General features: G+C 39.5%; 1 protein-coding gene across 2 annotated transcripts; it reads right to left on the bottom strand.

Moving 5' to 3' along the window:
* Window positions 1–7,198: 7,198 nt before the first annotated feature.
* On the bottom strand, window positions 7,199–14,165 carry btbd10b (BTB (POZ) domain containing 10b). Of its 2 annotated transcripts, none has more exons than XM_026320405.1 (9): window positions 14,071–14,165; window positions 13,511–13,658; window positions 11,662–11,855; window positions 10,862–11,177; window positions 10,652–10,754; window positions 9,808–9,928; window positions 9,029–9,226; window positions 8,828–8,938; window positions 7,199–8,231 (listed from the first exon to the last, which is right to left on the bottom strand). In XM_026320405.1, the coding sequence occupies exons 2-9, from the start codon at window positions 13,609–13,611 to the stop codon at window positions 7,900–7,902; spliced, it is 1,476 nt and encodes a 491-aa protein (XP_026176190.1). In that variant the 5' UTR covers window positions 13,612–13,658; window positions 14,071–14,165; the 3' UTR covers window positions 7,199–7,899. The 2 variants fall into 2 exon arrangements, with proteins under 2 accessions (XP_026176190.1, XP_026176191.1); XM_026320406.1 differs by having other exon boundaries at window positions 11,662–11,852.
* Window positions 14,166–15,621: the final 1,456 nt, after the last annotated feature.

Below are 15,621 nucleotides of genomic sequence, written 5' to 3'. Positions count from 1 at the left end.
TAAAAGAGACACGCCTTGCTTTGTCTACCGATATAAAACCACAACACATGTTATGGATGCAACGAGGGAGTTTAAACTTTATAGATTAAATGTACCAGGTCAGATGATTTAACAAAAATGAAATATTGATAAGACTACAAACATTCAACTGTGGACAAGAACATTTTGTTTTGACTAGCTTTTGATCAGATAAACATGTGATTTTATTTAATACAACAGCCACAGTTCTTTTAACCAGTGTGACGTGGACAGGCAATAACAGAGTTCAGTTATCATCTGATCACAGTTGCCACAGAAAACCTCTTTCAGCCAAATGTCACCATGAAACATCACCACCCCAGCATGGCCCTGGATGTGCCACACCATGTTTTTTTGCTGCGTGACTCACTGAGAGATGAATAGGTGGCAGTACGCCTCACGAGGACGATCACTGTCTTTAAATGAAAAGCTAGTAATGGCAGTGCAAATACCTTAGAATATTTAGTTGGGGACACAAGCACAACAACAGAAAACTAAAATATCATTTGATTTAATTATGTGAAGATGTTTACTTTAGGATTCAGAAAATGCATTCGAAACAGGCCACACACTTTTCGTTTGATTTCACAGATGTCAGTGTGTGATGCACTGACACTCAACCCCAAAAAGAGCAGATGGTTGGATTCAGTTGGAGTTAAACGAAGTATAATATTTCATGTGCACATCTCTCCGGCTGAATTATATTAAATTAGAAGACACAAGAGCTTGTTCATGTCCAGCTGTTAAAGCAGGGTGAAAACAACCAAAAAGCCAAACAATGACTTTTATATTTCACTTTTGAATCTACTGCTTGTATCTGAACCACTGTTTGATGTTTTTACCTTGTAGACAAGACGCTGGTCACCACCCTGTTTATACCTCAGTAAATTTGTATCATATCATCATTACATTTAGTTCCTGGGCTCGTCTGACGTCAGTGCTCTGTGTGCATCAACTACAGGCTCAGTTCAGTTCAGTTGTGCCTGCGACATGCTCTCAATTCCCACCCCAGCTGTGTGTGTGTGCAGCAGTTTGGAATATAAGTTGAGTGTTTGACAGTTGCATGTTCTGCATAAGACTGAAAAACATCTAAGCTGATTCTGCCAGACTCTCAGGCGCAGACCACAGTAGATAACAGGGACAGCACTATGTTCAAATCCCGGCGGACACATTATCGCCATTATTCTGGCATCTCCTGTCACAGTTTAAGTGAGGCCTAAATTTTGCACCTTCAACATATTATCTCAAAAATCTTTAGGCAATACCAAAAAATGTGTTTTAATGAATGAGTAATGAACCCAGAATAAAACATCCTTCTACAAACTCCTTCCATTCCTATAATAGCAGTTTGGTAATAACAGTCTACTCATAATTATTTGACTAGTAGATTTCAAAGAAAGACACAGATGCATTTCAAACCCGGTAGAGAAACTACATCAGTTTGTTTTGCTGTACTGCCAGCATGTGGTGAGACGGTGCCATGGCCCAAAGTGTGAAAGTGAGAAGATCTCTTCATGAGCTCATATCACAACAAGATGTAATTTTTGAAATGGCAGCACAAGATTTGTCACATTAGTGTCCTAGATATGTCTTCTACCTCTTGTCCCCATCCATCTCACAGTAAACAGAGCTACAACAGACGCATCAATGCCAATACTACTGTAATAGGCCTATTACTGTCATTACAGTTGCTGGAGCTAGTAACAATAATCACAGTCAGTCTGATTCTTATCAACAATGGACTGTTTTGGGGTTTTTTTGTGAGATTTTTTTTCCCATAGGCCATTTATGAAGCAATTTCCTAGAGTCAAATGAAAGTAGCGGAGGTTGTTCATTTATCTTGGTCATTTGTTTTTTCATCAGTCAGCACGATTTTAATAAGCCATACCTTGCTTCATTTTCCAAAAGGAAAAGTAATGAGTATCTTAACAGTGTGTAAACAAACTAACCTCTTTACTTACATCCAGGTTAGGGCCCTTATTGTTGTAGTTTCACACACTTCAGATACATGTGTTAAAGGAGGCTATGGAGCCTGTGGACTGAGAAATCCTGGGTCCCTTGGCCAGTCGTGTCCTAGTCCCAGTATACAGAAGTATAATCCATATAGATTCAATTTACATTAGCTCATGTTTCTCATGCTTTTAACCTCTGTTTTTCCATTTTGGGAAGGGGGCAGGAAATGTAGCATAGTATTAACGCATAGGATGCTCAAGTCTGTTCATACCTTGCTTTTATTATATTATACCTTGCTTTTATCTGCAGATCAGCAGAGCAACAGGCTACTGTTTTGACAACAGAATAATCAACACAATTGATCCAATATTTGAACCGTGCAGTCTCTTAACTATGAGGATTTGTCAAACATGGCATCAAACAAAACAAGATAAGTGTAGACGTCATGTTGGTATGCTGGATATTACAACTGACATTTCTGACCACTGTCATTTCATAGACAAAATGATTAATGGAAAAAATATCCAGTGGACCGATATGTGTCTGTTTCTTCATTTGCTTGTGTTGTGCCTGTTGTCTTAAGCTGCCAGGCTTTTTTCTTCTAATAAAATAAAATGATTGATTGAAAGGGTTTTAGCCATTAGTTTGATGTTCATATCTGATGCTGATGCAATACTGTCAAATCTAATTATTCTAATAAAAATAAGAATATCTTACAAAGATCCAGTTACATAATAGTAATAGCCGGAAAAACAGCCTAAAAGCCCATGTTGCAATGAGGCTAAAACGACAGGGATTACTATGTTTAGTAATACATTGATGCCACAGTGGAAACTGGAAGGACCAAATTATGCTTTAATCCCCCTGGAGCCCTTACAACACTCACATTACTGTCTTTGATAATGAGGAAACAGGTGTGTTATTATTCCTACCATCTGTTCACTGTGTTCAGCTTTTATTTTCAGTCTGCTCCATCTCCCTATTTTCTGATTATGTATTTTTGAAAACAGTTTTTTTAAAGTTTGCCACTATTTTTTAGACTAATTTCCATCTTCAGAGGAGAAACTGTTTTACAAAGCATATGACAATCATTTGCAGATGTTCTTTAATATACTTGAGCTAGAAAAAAGCAGTGCTTTAAATAATAACCTCCAACAGGGATCATTTCAAATAACAGTCACGTCAGATTATGTTTATAAAATATAGCCTATTGTGTCTTATACAAGGTTGATTTTGATCTGCAATAACTAAAAGCATGCATGCCTTCCGAGATTATGTTTTGAGTTGGTTAATCATAAATTAAGATTATTCAGCCTCCATATCTCCATTTAGGGCCAGCTCCTATTATATAGGTCTTATCTAACTTGTTCAGGTGTGTGTACTGACAGTCCAGCAGGTGAATGAGATGTGTAAATAGCTTCGGTCTTTGTGAAATCTAATTGTTCTCATATGCTGTCAGCCTACCAGCTGTTAAAACTGTTGTTGATCATGCTGCTTGAAGTTTGATATCAGATGAGAAGGCGTCATGGCTCAGAAATGATCAGCTTTTATGTTCTCACAATCGACCGATGTGATCAGCAACTCCCCTTGCACAACCAGCAAAAGTCTCCTACAAAAGGAAAAAAAGCTCCACTGTAGGTCAGCCATGTTACCTGCACAGGCCCACACTATATCTTTCTCTTGCCTGGGACAAGATGATCCACCCCAACACCCCACGCACTATTGTTTAGCACATTAGACACAAATGAATAAATGAATGAAACTTACTGTACCAACCTTTTCTTTGCTGGCTGTCAGTGTGGCTTTGTCCAAAGGTAAAACAAATGATAAAGCTTTAATTGTGTAAAACCTTAAATTAAAGGTACGATGTGTAAAATGTGATAGATTTAGCACCATATAGTGATGAGATCAAATTATTTTATTTGATCCAGAGTGTAATTTGTGTCTCAAAGACAAGGGCTGCAGTCCCTGTACTATATTGTGATTACACTGTCTGGCAGCTTGATGTGTTCTGGTGGAATTACAGAGCTTTGATACCATTATTGTAGCAGAAAGAAGCAACGGGTGAAAAAAGTGTTGTAGTTCATCTTACCTGTGGACAGCTCATCTATTACCTGTCCTTGCATCCCTCTGTCACTGTCCACAGTAGGTGCTGCAGATGAGAGAGAAGATCAATATGAAGTGCTGCAAATTAAAAATAAAAGGTAACTCATTCATCACAATAAGAGGCTCCTGGCTCAGTTTTATAAGAGAAGTGGAGTACTGTACATTGTTCCTACAAATATTGTAAACATGTAACTAAGACTATCCATTTTTGGCGTGTAATATCTTAATATCTTAATACCACAGTATTGGAAGACATGAATTTCTGCTTAGTTACTAGAATTAAATGAAAAGTCAGAAGATCAAAGTTGCAATTCATCATCTGGTGGCTAAAAAAGATGTACAGCAAATTTCACAGCAAGCCACCCAATAGTTGTCAACTCATCCACATCCAGTGTCTAAAAAACAAGTTACTGCCATGATGGCACTAGAAGAAGTTAACAACATAGATATAGATGTTCTCTAGAAACTTTTAAATATCATCTATAAATTACACACCAAGCCGATAATTGTTGAGATATTTCACTCTGAACCATAAATGTGAACATTACAGTGGAGCCAGTGGAAAATGTCAGGGGGTCATCAGAGTCACTAGTTAACAGCGTCTGGGAATCATGAGTGTTGGTACAAAATGTCTTGGCAACCCATCTGGTAGTAGATGGAGATATTTCAGTCTGGACCACAGTGGTGGAGCGACAGACACTGTGCTCCTTAAAGGGTGGCTACATATAGATAAAGAAGAGTGATCCTTCATGGCTGCGGGCTGACAAGTGCTGAACAGATTCATTATATCTGCACAGATGCTACATGAAGCAGCCATGTCTCTTTATTCTTTATATATATGTTTTTGACAAAGCAGTCCTTTGCCAGACATGAGAGCCATTATCATCAGTCTGCTGCTACCCCACACATATTGACTCATGGCGCACTAACACCAGATGAGTAACCTCGACCAGCAAAGAGAAACAGCACGTTTACAGGCTTATCTTGTTGCTGGCGAAGAGAAATTAGAAATCAGACCGTCAAACAGTCCCTGGAACTCCTGATGGAATAAGGGTCGGCGCTGGAAAGATTGGACAAATGATTGATGAGGAATTATTGGAAATCCAGAGGTATAATCATCTTGTGACTGATCTTATTACAACTGGAAAGAGTAATACATCTGATAAAGATACTCTTTTTTTATTTCCAAATTATTAGTCATCACTTTCATTGCTAAATTCACCGTTTACTGCATTAATTCACTTAAAATATGTTGTCTGCTTATTGACACCTGGTAAAAGGGTGGACATCTCCACTATGATGTCAGAGAGTCAGAAGGTGTTTGAAGAGGCTGTTTCACCTGTGGCCTCTGCAGGTATGTAAAGCCTGGTGGAGGGAAAGGTTGAAAATGGGAAAACACAAGGACAGAGACGACCAAAGACAAAATTACTTGAGATAGAAAGTCGCATCCGATGTTTTTAAAGCAGTGGAGGCTGCAGAAGAGGTTTGAGGTGTTGGCTCTGGGCCTCTGTCGTCAGGACAAGTTGAACGAGACGTCTACTAGAAACTGGTGGTATCGATTATGTTCCTGACGTCTGCTACACCTGATATACAGGTGATAGGACAGTGGATACCTGCGTACACAACTGCAGAGGAGGAAAAGGAACAAAAGCAAATGAGTGAATTTTTAAATTATTTTTATAAATTCAATTTTCAGTAACAGTCAAATATGAACTGCATAAGAAACCTAATCTGGTCAAACAGAGGAAGCAAATGTCCAGATGACGAGATAAATGTTGCAGGTCTTGAGAAATAGTACAGAGAAGTATTGGGATTAGTATGTGCAGTAAGCATTTCCATGTACTGAACTCTGCAATAAAGCCAATGATATTTTCATTGTTTGAGGTCAGCTCTATAGACATTGTTACTTGCCTTAAGTAAATGATTTGTATTTGGGCCCAAGGTTGCAAGACAGAGGTTTTTTATTAGAACACCATTCAAGGAAAAACTCTTCTCAGGGACAGGAATAGGAGACGCAGGAACCAGGAACAGGGAGACAGGAGAGCAGCAGATGTGTGACGGGCAGGAACACAGGCAGAAGTGCGGGAACGCGGGAATAGGAAGGAACGCAAGACACAGGACATCAGACGAACCAGCGGGGAACAAATGGACAGGACTGACATATAGACACAGAAACAAAGGGGCAGATCAGACACAGGTGAAACTAATCAGGGAGATTAACATAAAGCTACTGACGACCACAACAAGGAAAACAGGAACTAAACAAAATAAGAGTCCTCAGCGGGAAGCCCAAATAAGGGCCATGACAGTATGCAAGAGTCTGGAGGTCGGCCCTGATGATGCCCAAGGAGCTGGGGTGACCCAGGAGCATGGCTCCGATGGCACAGAATCCGGGGTTGCTCGGATGGGCAACAACTCAGGCAACTAAGAGTCTGGGGCTGCTCTGGAAGACGGCCCATCAAGTGAAATGGGAAGCGAGGCGGTTCCGGACAACGCCCCCTCAGGCGCACTGGAGTGTGGGGCGGGCCCTCTGGTGAACATGAGTTACAGGTCATGCTGCGTGGTCCCTCAGACGGACAGGCAACAAGGACAGTTCAGGAGATTGGTCCCTCAGGCAAGCAGGAGTCAGGGCTGCAGTGCTATTGGCAGGACCGGCCGACCCACCAGGACAAAGTCCCCGGGACTGGGGGCGCAGTGGCGCCAGCAGGGGCTGGGTGACCCAGGCATAGGTGTAGGTGAACGCGGGTACACAGGTACGCAAGACACAGGACATCAGATGAACCGGCCGAGAACAAAGGGACAGGACTGGTACATATAGACACAGAAACAAAGGGGCAGAACAGACAGATGAAACTGATAAGGGACGTTAACATAAAGCTACTGAGGACCACAATGGGGAAAACAGGAACTAAACAAAATCCTCAGCAGGAAGCCCGAATAAGGGCCATGACAAACATCTGTATTAATGAAATTAATATATTTCAAAATAGGCACATGTTTATGCTGCTAAAGAGTGCAGGCTTAAACTGGGCTGTTGTACCAGAGTGGCAGTGAAATCCTTGATGTTTGCTTTCTAATCACTGGGAAAACTTATATAATTCATGATCAAAACACAAAAATGCTACTTTAATGTCTTTATTTCATGTTTTTATGCTTTATTTTCTAAAACAACAATTTCAAGCTTTGCACAAAAAGATTCTGACCACAACAGCCTGTGCTCTGCTTAATATCTTGGCTGTGAGAGGACCATAACACCACATATCAGAGCCAGCCAATAACTACACACCCTCATTACAAGATTCAAAGACATCTCAGAGGAGTTCAGCTTGAGATCATGACACTAGGTGGTGAAAAGTGAATTTCTCCACGACCATAAACTCATTTTAGTGAGTCTTCCTCTCAAAATACTTTTAGTAGTTAGGCCACCCGAGAGAATCAAAATCAAAACAATCAGTGAAAAATGGAAAAAATAGCAACACCACAAAAGTGCGGAGGCAAACTCATCAAATTAAGGTACAATATTGTAAATAATAATGTTAATAGTAAGTGTTTTACTGATTTTTCTCCAAACAGAAAAATAAATTCCTTTGGTCAAGTAAAAAACAAAATCTAAACAATAGTGAACTCCTCCTTTCACCAATCTTTTGTCCCTCATGTTTCTTTTTCTACAGTCATCCAGGTTCTTGAGGCTCTAAGGCTGCAAAGGAGGTGTCAAGGCAATATGGTTATGGTGCCCCTGGCGCTCCATGCTGCAGCATGCTGGGAGTAGGACTAGAGGGGTAGGAGAGGGGCAGAGGCATTGAAAGAGGAGCAGCGGGCCCCTCAGACTGCAGGTGAAGGTGCATCAGGGTCAGGCTCGTTGCTGTAGTTGTTGCTGTAGTGATTACCACTGGGTGGGTGATTAGGTAAGATATCCAGTTCATCCACTTGGGGGCCAGGGTGCATCACCACCAGCTGGTCCTGGGGGATGTCTGCTGCTGCTGCCGCCAGGTTGGTGATGGACTTGGACTTCACACACTGGAAGTCCACATGTCGGCTTTTACCTTCCTCCTTCTCCCAGGACATGCGGATAAAGGGTCTCTGGACATAGTTGTAAATGACCTCTGGGCGACCTCCTGGTCGTTTCTTGACTTTCTCTTTGTAGGTAGGGTAACCTGCCGAAGACACAGGGAGGAAAAAACCACCAGCAGCTCAGTTTAGGTTAACTTTGTTCACACAGAATATACCCCACTCATGGGTCACAAGCAGATCAAATACTAGGGTTATCACTTACAAAGAACACAAGCTGCAGTAGCATGTGGAGAAACCTCTTTTGCTGCTTAAATGACATAGGCCTTTTGCCTTCTGTTTAATTTATTTACATTTACAAATACTTTCATACAGCAGGCTGTTATAACATACAATTAACGACTTTATTGTGGTTTATCACCGTGTTTTATTAATTTGTAACCATCCACAGTGACTGCAGTATGTTCAGTTTCCTCATCTTTCCAACCTCACAGTACAAACTGTCATATAGTTGTTTTTTCTTTGCCTTTAATACAGTGTTTTCTGGATGACATCTGTGTAATAAAATAAACACTGCTTTGAGTGTAGTATTTAGCTCATGCAACTGCTATCAGTTAAACCTTCAGCTTTTTGAATCTCTGAAGTCAGCACCTCCAACGGTGGAGTTGTCCAAATAATATGCTCCTCCCTAAAATCCTGCTCCACCATTAAAAAACATTCATGACTGAAGAGTTCAACTTACCTTCAATGCCGAGTCTTATTTTCTTTAATCCTCTTTCCTTTAATACTGATTTGGCAACATCTCGGTTCTCAATGTACTTGAAAAATCTGTACAGTTTTGTGCTGTAAATGACTGCAAAGAGAAGAATGAAAACAATGCTCTTTAACAAATATTTGTGTTTTGTATAGGTACAGAACTGTGTGTCTGTTAGTGTGTACTCACTCTGTGAATACTCTTCTCCCATCTGTGGTGGATATTCTTCATCCCAGTCCACCACATCATCATCAGTAAGGACTACAATGTGACATTCCCTCTCTCCGCTCTGAGCGCTGGCCACCATCAATGGAAGAACCATTTCCTCCAGGTAAAACTCAAACTGACGGCGAGCTCCATCATTGGACAGCTCATGCATCAGGGCACCTGAGAAAAAAAGATTTTGAACAAGCTTATAACAATGCCTAGAATTATCCATTATGCACTGCACTAATGCCTAAAAAAACATAAAGATACCAGTGGTAAGGTAGTGGCACAAATAATGCAATGGACTTGCACAATAAATAGTAGACTAAGACAAGACATGAATCTGAAAATCTGGCTATCGATATATTCTCCCAGTTACTCCTGTAGAGAGGAAAGGTTGAGGAAAAAATGCTACGCACTGCAATAGAAGACTCAGGTCACTTTATGGTATTTATATAATGAACAAATATATAAGTAAAAAACTTCCACATAAATACATCATTTGTTAAATGACTTTATTATTTCATAGCTGATGTAGCTGTGTACTATTACTGTGGGTCTTACTCACATAAAAGCCACACATACAAACTTGAAGAAATATACGGTATGTATAGACCAACAATCAGCAACATTAAGTGCCTCTCTTGTGCAAGGCAGTAGAGGGTGAAAATGTCAAGGCAGATGCGTGTTGCCGTTGTTCACTCAAACTCAAACTCTCTGTTAATGTGTAACAGCTTCAGCAACATAGCAGAAATACTCACTAAGGTCTCTGCATTTAATGGTGCTGTAATCGAAGGAAATGCATAGATAGTCACACGCTTCCCGCAACTCCGGGATGGAGATTCCATCAGGACAACGGATTATCCCAGATTTGTAGTAATCCTGCCAGTTACACAGAAATCACAATGAAGGCAGTCATTTTAAACATTGTGTTAATGTATTCACTTAACAATGTAACATACACTAATAAAAGAGTTCCATAGGTGAGATTTTACATGGTGTAGAGCTCACTTACTGCTCACTTACTCACTAGTGTGAAAGCATGTATGTGTGCATGCATGTATGTAACACCAACTAGCTGAATGTCTTTTTTGTGGAACAGAATTGGTTTGTAACATATAACAAATTTCAGAGGAGCCTGACCTGAAAGATGTGTAAAATTAGCTAAATCACAGCACTTTGGGGCGCCTAGTTACCCGAATGACTAAAGCACATACTGTCCATTATAAGACCCATGGATCAGCTCCTGGGAGCTGAAGTACTTTGTTGCATAGCATACTCCTTGCTCTTTCCCTCCCCATGTTTCCTACCTGTTTCTCTACCACTGATGTCAAATAGGGGCAAAAATTCCCAGACCATTTCTGAATAACTGGGTAAATGCCACTTCAGAGCAGTCACCAAAAGTCTACTGACTAACTGAAATGCAGGCCCAACATGCAACATCTCTTCTACAAATCACACTTTTATGAAGTTTACATGTGTTGTCTCTGTAGAAGGCTATAGTTTATTCTACTGTTTAACTGTAATACAAGTTTTAATTTTCTACTGTAACTTTTTCTACTGTAAGATATTAATAAATACAAATAACATTAAAAAGAGACGCACCAGAATCGCTCGGAAAACCGTTGAGCTGATGCCCTCGGCCACCTCGTATTCTCCTTTCTCATTGGGCCGAGTGAAATTATGCTCTCTTCCAGATCCAAACATTCTGAAATAAAGACACTTGTTTTTTTTTTCTCTGCATCACAAATAATAATAAAAGAAAAAATCATAAAACTCACACAACATATAATTTACAGGCAAAGTGTACTTTACCTGCCCAACATGGTATTGGGTTGTGCAGTGAAGATAGAAGGGTCTACTACAAAACGAGTGTTGTCAACAATCAGAGTGACTCTTTCTGAAGTCCTAACATTTCGGTTCCCAACAGTGGCACTGGCTCCTCCCTCCTTGGGATTCTCATAGACAAAAACCATGTCTCCAACTCCTAAACTTTTAAATGTGCCTTCAGTACTGGACAGGCTGCTGTTACGACTGCTCACCACCCCACTGCTGCTGGACCCGCTGGGAGAGACTCTCTGAGGCCGTGGACTGCTAGGCCTCGATGATGGGCCACCTTCTCGGTCACGGTCTACACACACAGGGAGAACAATCACAAGACAGTTTTACCTTTTAACTTAGGATGCAGAGGACATAGTAAACTTCAATTATACCAATTAGAATTAGGTAACTACAAAATTACTGACATGCATTTACCATCTGCAACTTGTTTTGCAAGTTTTGTTATTTATCAGAAGCATTCTTGCACAACCAGATTTGGTACCATCTTTTACATATATTGGAGTAGCGATCCATTGCTAGTTCTATGTAATCTAAAACAACCATCTACAAAGGGTCATATTCAGACAATCAAATTACAAGCCATATTGGTCTAGACACAAACAGGTGTATTAGTGCTGACTTTCTGCATTCACAGCCAAAAACAGCAGAGATATAAACCATGTCTGAGCTGTAAATTGATAAACCCATTCAGCTGTTCAACGGTAGCTGCCAAAAGCCACAGACATCTAACCTGACATCGATATAAGCCCTCTATTCTTTCCATGCATACTCACCAGTGTTGTGCTGGCGGGTGGGTGATGTGACGTTGCGAATGCAGGGGGTGAGCTGGCCTTCTCTCTCATGTGAGGAGTCCCTGGAGCGATCGCTGGAGCGGCGCCGGTCACGTGAGCGATCGCAGCCCCCACTGGCTCCATGCATGCTCATCTTCCTCTGTTTTGCCTCCACTCGAGATGCTCGGGACTGACTGCTTATTTTCAAGACAACAGCATACTTAACATTCCTTTCTCTTTCACAAGGTCAGAGGATATTTTTATTTCATAGCTGTTTTGACACACACCCCTTCCTGACAGACGCAAGAGCTTAACAGATGTGTGTGCACTACTTCTGTACACTTGTTTAAGTATGAGAAAAAGAAAAATGACACCTACCAAGGGACAGATTTCCCTGACAATTAAACAGAGTTTTGACCAGAACAGAGTGTGTATATTCATCAACTGGTTTACATTAGATATTACATAATTACATTAACATTAACACATTTCCATAAAAAAAAAAAACAACATATGTAACAAGCAAACCTTCCACATTCTAAGCTTGACCCATGTTAAATACAGCCAAATTATGTTTCTATCACCTCTAATGTCCAGCCTGTCACAATCAAAATCTGACATGACTTCTGCTGTGATTGAAAAAAAGAAGAAAGTATACAATGTGTCCAAGATTACAAATTCACCAAAAGACATAGGATAGAGCACTATGTCTTTTTTTTTTTTTTTTTTAAAAAGTCCAGTCTGCTTATGGACAATAAAAACACCAGAATGCGTTATTGACTTCATAAACAGGAAAAAGGAAGTGAGCAGGGAGCCCAAATAGACCACCATTAGCCTGAGAACAAACACACAAGTCTCAACTCTTCCTGTCTACTCTACTCTATTCTGCCATCCTGACTGTCTTTCCTTTATTAGAAAAAACACAAACACACACACAGGAAAAGGACTTCACAGGATGGATTGACAAATCCAATACTATTAAAGAGATAACAGACTAGGTAACACAGATGGATAGAAATACCTTTTATATCTAAACTAACTTTGGTGGATAGGATGACAATGAGGTGTGTCCCCCACTATGTTTAAAACAAAGAGGGACATATACATGTATGTGTGTCTGAAAGAGTAAGATTTGTGAATTTTGACCATCTACCGAATATAAATTTGTGCCAAAATTAAAACCCCTTATATTGCAGTGAATGAAATCTATCACCATTGTCTATACCTCCTTTGCAATGAAGAAGGTATAGATCAGTCATCTCTTAAACAGGTATGACATTTTATACATAAGTCTCACATAATCTCTATATAACCTATCACAGAATTGCCTATATCATGATGCTGGTTTTATTCAGTTATGTGTACTTCTACATCATGTTTCATTATAAATTGTGATACAATAAACCCTATGCATGACTCACCATTAGTAGAACTGAAATGATTTGTTGATTAACTGATTGACCATATATATATATATATATATATATATATATATATATATATGAAGCCAAAAATCACATGCATACTGTCTTATTGTCCTGCTAGTAGTGTGGACATAGCATAGCACTGTAACATCCTGGGTGTTATAAAACCAGCTTCACATCTTTGACTTTACACCCATCACTATACAAATATATAGCTTGATACAGACACTCTATAACATATTTGGAACGACTTTGAGGAATACACAACAACTACTACTATCACATCATACGACACGTTTATCTCAATTCATTTTATGGTATATGACATTTAATTAAATACACTGTGGTCTGCCCTATTCTTCTAACAGTGAGTGGTACTCAGTTGCTGCCATGAAACTCTATCAGTAGCTCATTTTCAGCTCGCTCACCTCGAATGCCTGCAGAGTTTGCGAGGTCTGCTTGTTGCTTTTCGTTCCCAGTTTTCGGTGTCACTGGAGTTACTGTCATATGACTGCAGACGTGCTGCCATCACCCGTACAGGGGGGAGTCAGGTCTGGATCTTTCACCGTTCATAATCTGGTTAATGGCGAAATCAACAAGTCAGTTCGATCCCTATATCAGTCCCTAGCAAACTACGGATAAAATACCAACGTGACGCTGAGTTCACGAGTATTGTAGCTAGACTTATAAAGTAAACAATGACATTATAAATGGCTGGATTCAGTTTTGACGTTGAATGACTGGATAATTACTTTGCATACTGGAACAAAATCTGGTCAGCACTGCTGTCAGACTGAGCCCACGATTAGTTTTGCTAGCATTAGCTTCCTGTGTTAGCACGGCTAGCTAGCTAACACTTGCTACATTTCGCTACAACTCGATAAACACAATATTCAGAAACAAACAATTGTGAAATTGTCCAAACAATACCGACATACAGACGGTCATATTCTTGGCGACAGGGTCAAATAATGCATGAAATAGCTACCTATTTGGCTACGTTTCCGCTGTAGTATAATCCAAACGCTCAACAGCTAGCCAGCCGTTTCCTTTCAAAACACTCACCCACTGACGTACGACGTGACGACCATTAGCGACGTGACGTGGGACGCAGGAAAAAAAATACATATGGTAGATGTTGCTAAACCTATTATTCAGGTTTTTATTCGAAGTGAAAGGTTTATGAAAAATGTTGTAGGGATCGGTTTATTTTTTTAACAAGTGCTACAGTGATTTTTACCGTTTTCCCAAAAGGTACTCGAGATTTGACGGAATCTCGGAAGTCTCGCGATAAATTACGTTTGTGTTTTTTTTCCCCACGTAACTTTAACAAAAAGTAAACACATACAAGAGGCTTTAAACTTATGGTGATAAAAATGAAACCTAACATATAAACAGCCTTTGAGAAGATTAACTGCATGTAAGCTACTCAGGTTAGAAGACGTAAAACAAAACCACCATCAGAAATAATGAAAGGAATACATAATTTGGACACCATTTATTGAATTAGTGGCATTTCCAAAGACATTCTGAAAGACATCCTTTAAAATATCTTCTAAAAATAAGATAAATCACTCATTATTATACAGTTTAAAGATGTGCAGAAAATAGCGTTTTCATGAGATGAGCTCGATCCAACTGTTAAACTCCTATTAAACCTTAGCTTTTTTTTAATCATTAGCCCTACTTCAATAGTTTTCCCATAGATGGACCCAGACATAAAGATAGCAGACTTTCTGAAGTGGATGAATTGTTACCACTAGCTTCAGACAGATTTTATTTTTATATTCAATGTACCGGTTCAGTTGTGTCATGCTAATATTGTAGTTCAATTCAAGATAATGGAAATCATCCAGACTAAGCAATAAGCATGACTGACTTGTTGTAGGTTTGAAAAAGCTGAAATAAAAAGAGGGTCTGAGAGAAACAATGGTGAGATTTTTAAATACCTTAACCAGCAAAGATTGAGGTGAGTAAGTTGAAACAGATTCTTTTAGAAAAATTTTGTAAAATCAGGAGCAGAAGGACAGATGACAATCTGACTCCTGACATGTATGACAAGGGCCATGCCAATCAAAAACAGAATAATAATATACCAGAAGCAACATTCTGTATATTCTCTAGTGTGAATAGGAGATTACAGGGTAATATTAGAAGGATGGCCTAGAATAATATGATGTCCTTAAATATTGTCTTCATTATATATAAATAATCTTGTTGTTAGACATTACAAAATAATGTAAAAAAAAAAGATAATTAAAAAAATTACCATGTAAGAAAGAATTTAATAAGAAAAAACATCAATAAAACAATGAAAAAACAGAAAGCCTAAAAGATAGCAAAAAGCTGAACTCAGGTTTTCTTCTTTGATTCAAGAACATCATTTGGAAAATGAATTTTAGCAGTCCCTGATTGTCCATGTTGTGGTTTGTCACTAACAACAATGATGTTCTTCAACTTTTCCTGAAGCCAGCCCTGTCTTTCTCCCACTTGTTTGTGTTCCTGAATATTGTGCATAAGCTGGACTTCACTGATGGTT

This window comes from Mastacembelus armatus, chromosome 3 (genome assembly GCF_900324485.2).
Source record: "Mastacembelus armatus chromosome 3, fMasArm1.2, whole genome shotgun sequence".
Lineage (NCBI taxonomy): Eukaryota > Metazoa > Chordata > Actinopteri > Synbranchiformes > Mastacembelidae > Mastacembelus > Mastacembelus armatus.
Note: the sequence above shows the minus strand (reverse complement) of the source record. Positions and strands in the feature narration are given on the sequence as shown.

Bases quoted from the DNA above. Each gene is read 5' to 3' on its own strand.
- btbd10b (XM_026320405.1), bottom strand. From the start codon at position 13,611: ATGGCAGCACGTCTGCAGTCATATGACAGTAACTCCAGTGACACCGAA. The intron at 11,856-13,510 runs GTGAGCGAGCTG...CTTGAAAATAAG, and splicing joins AAACTCTGCAGGCATTCGAG to CAGTCAGTCCCGAGCATCTC. The intron at 11,178-11,661 runs GTGAGTATGCAT...CTGTGTGTGTAG, and splicing joins CACCCGCCAGCACAACACTG to ACCGTGACCGAGAAGGTGGC.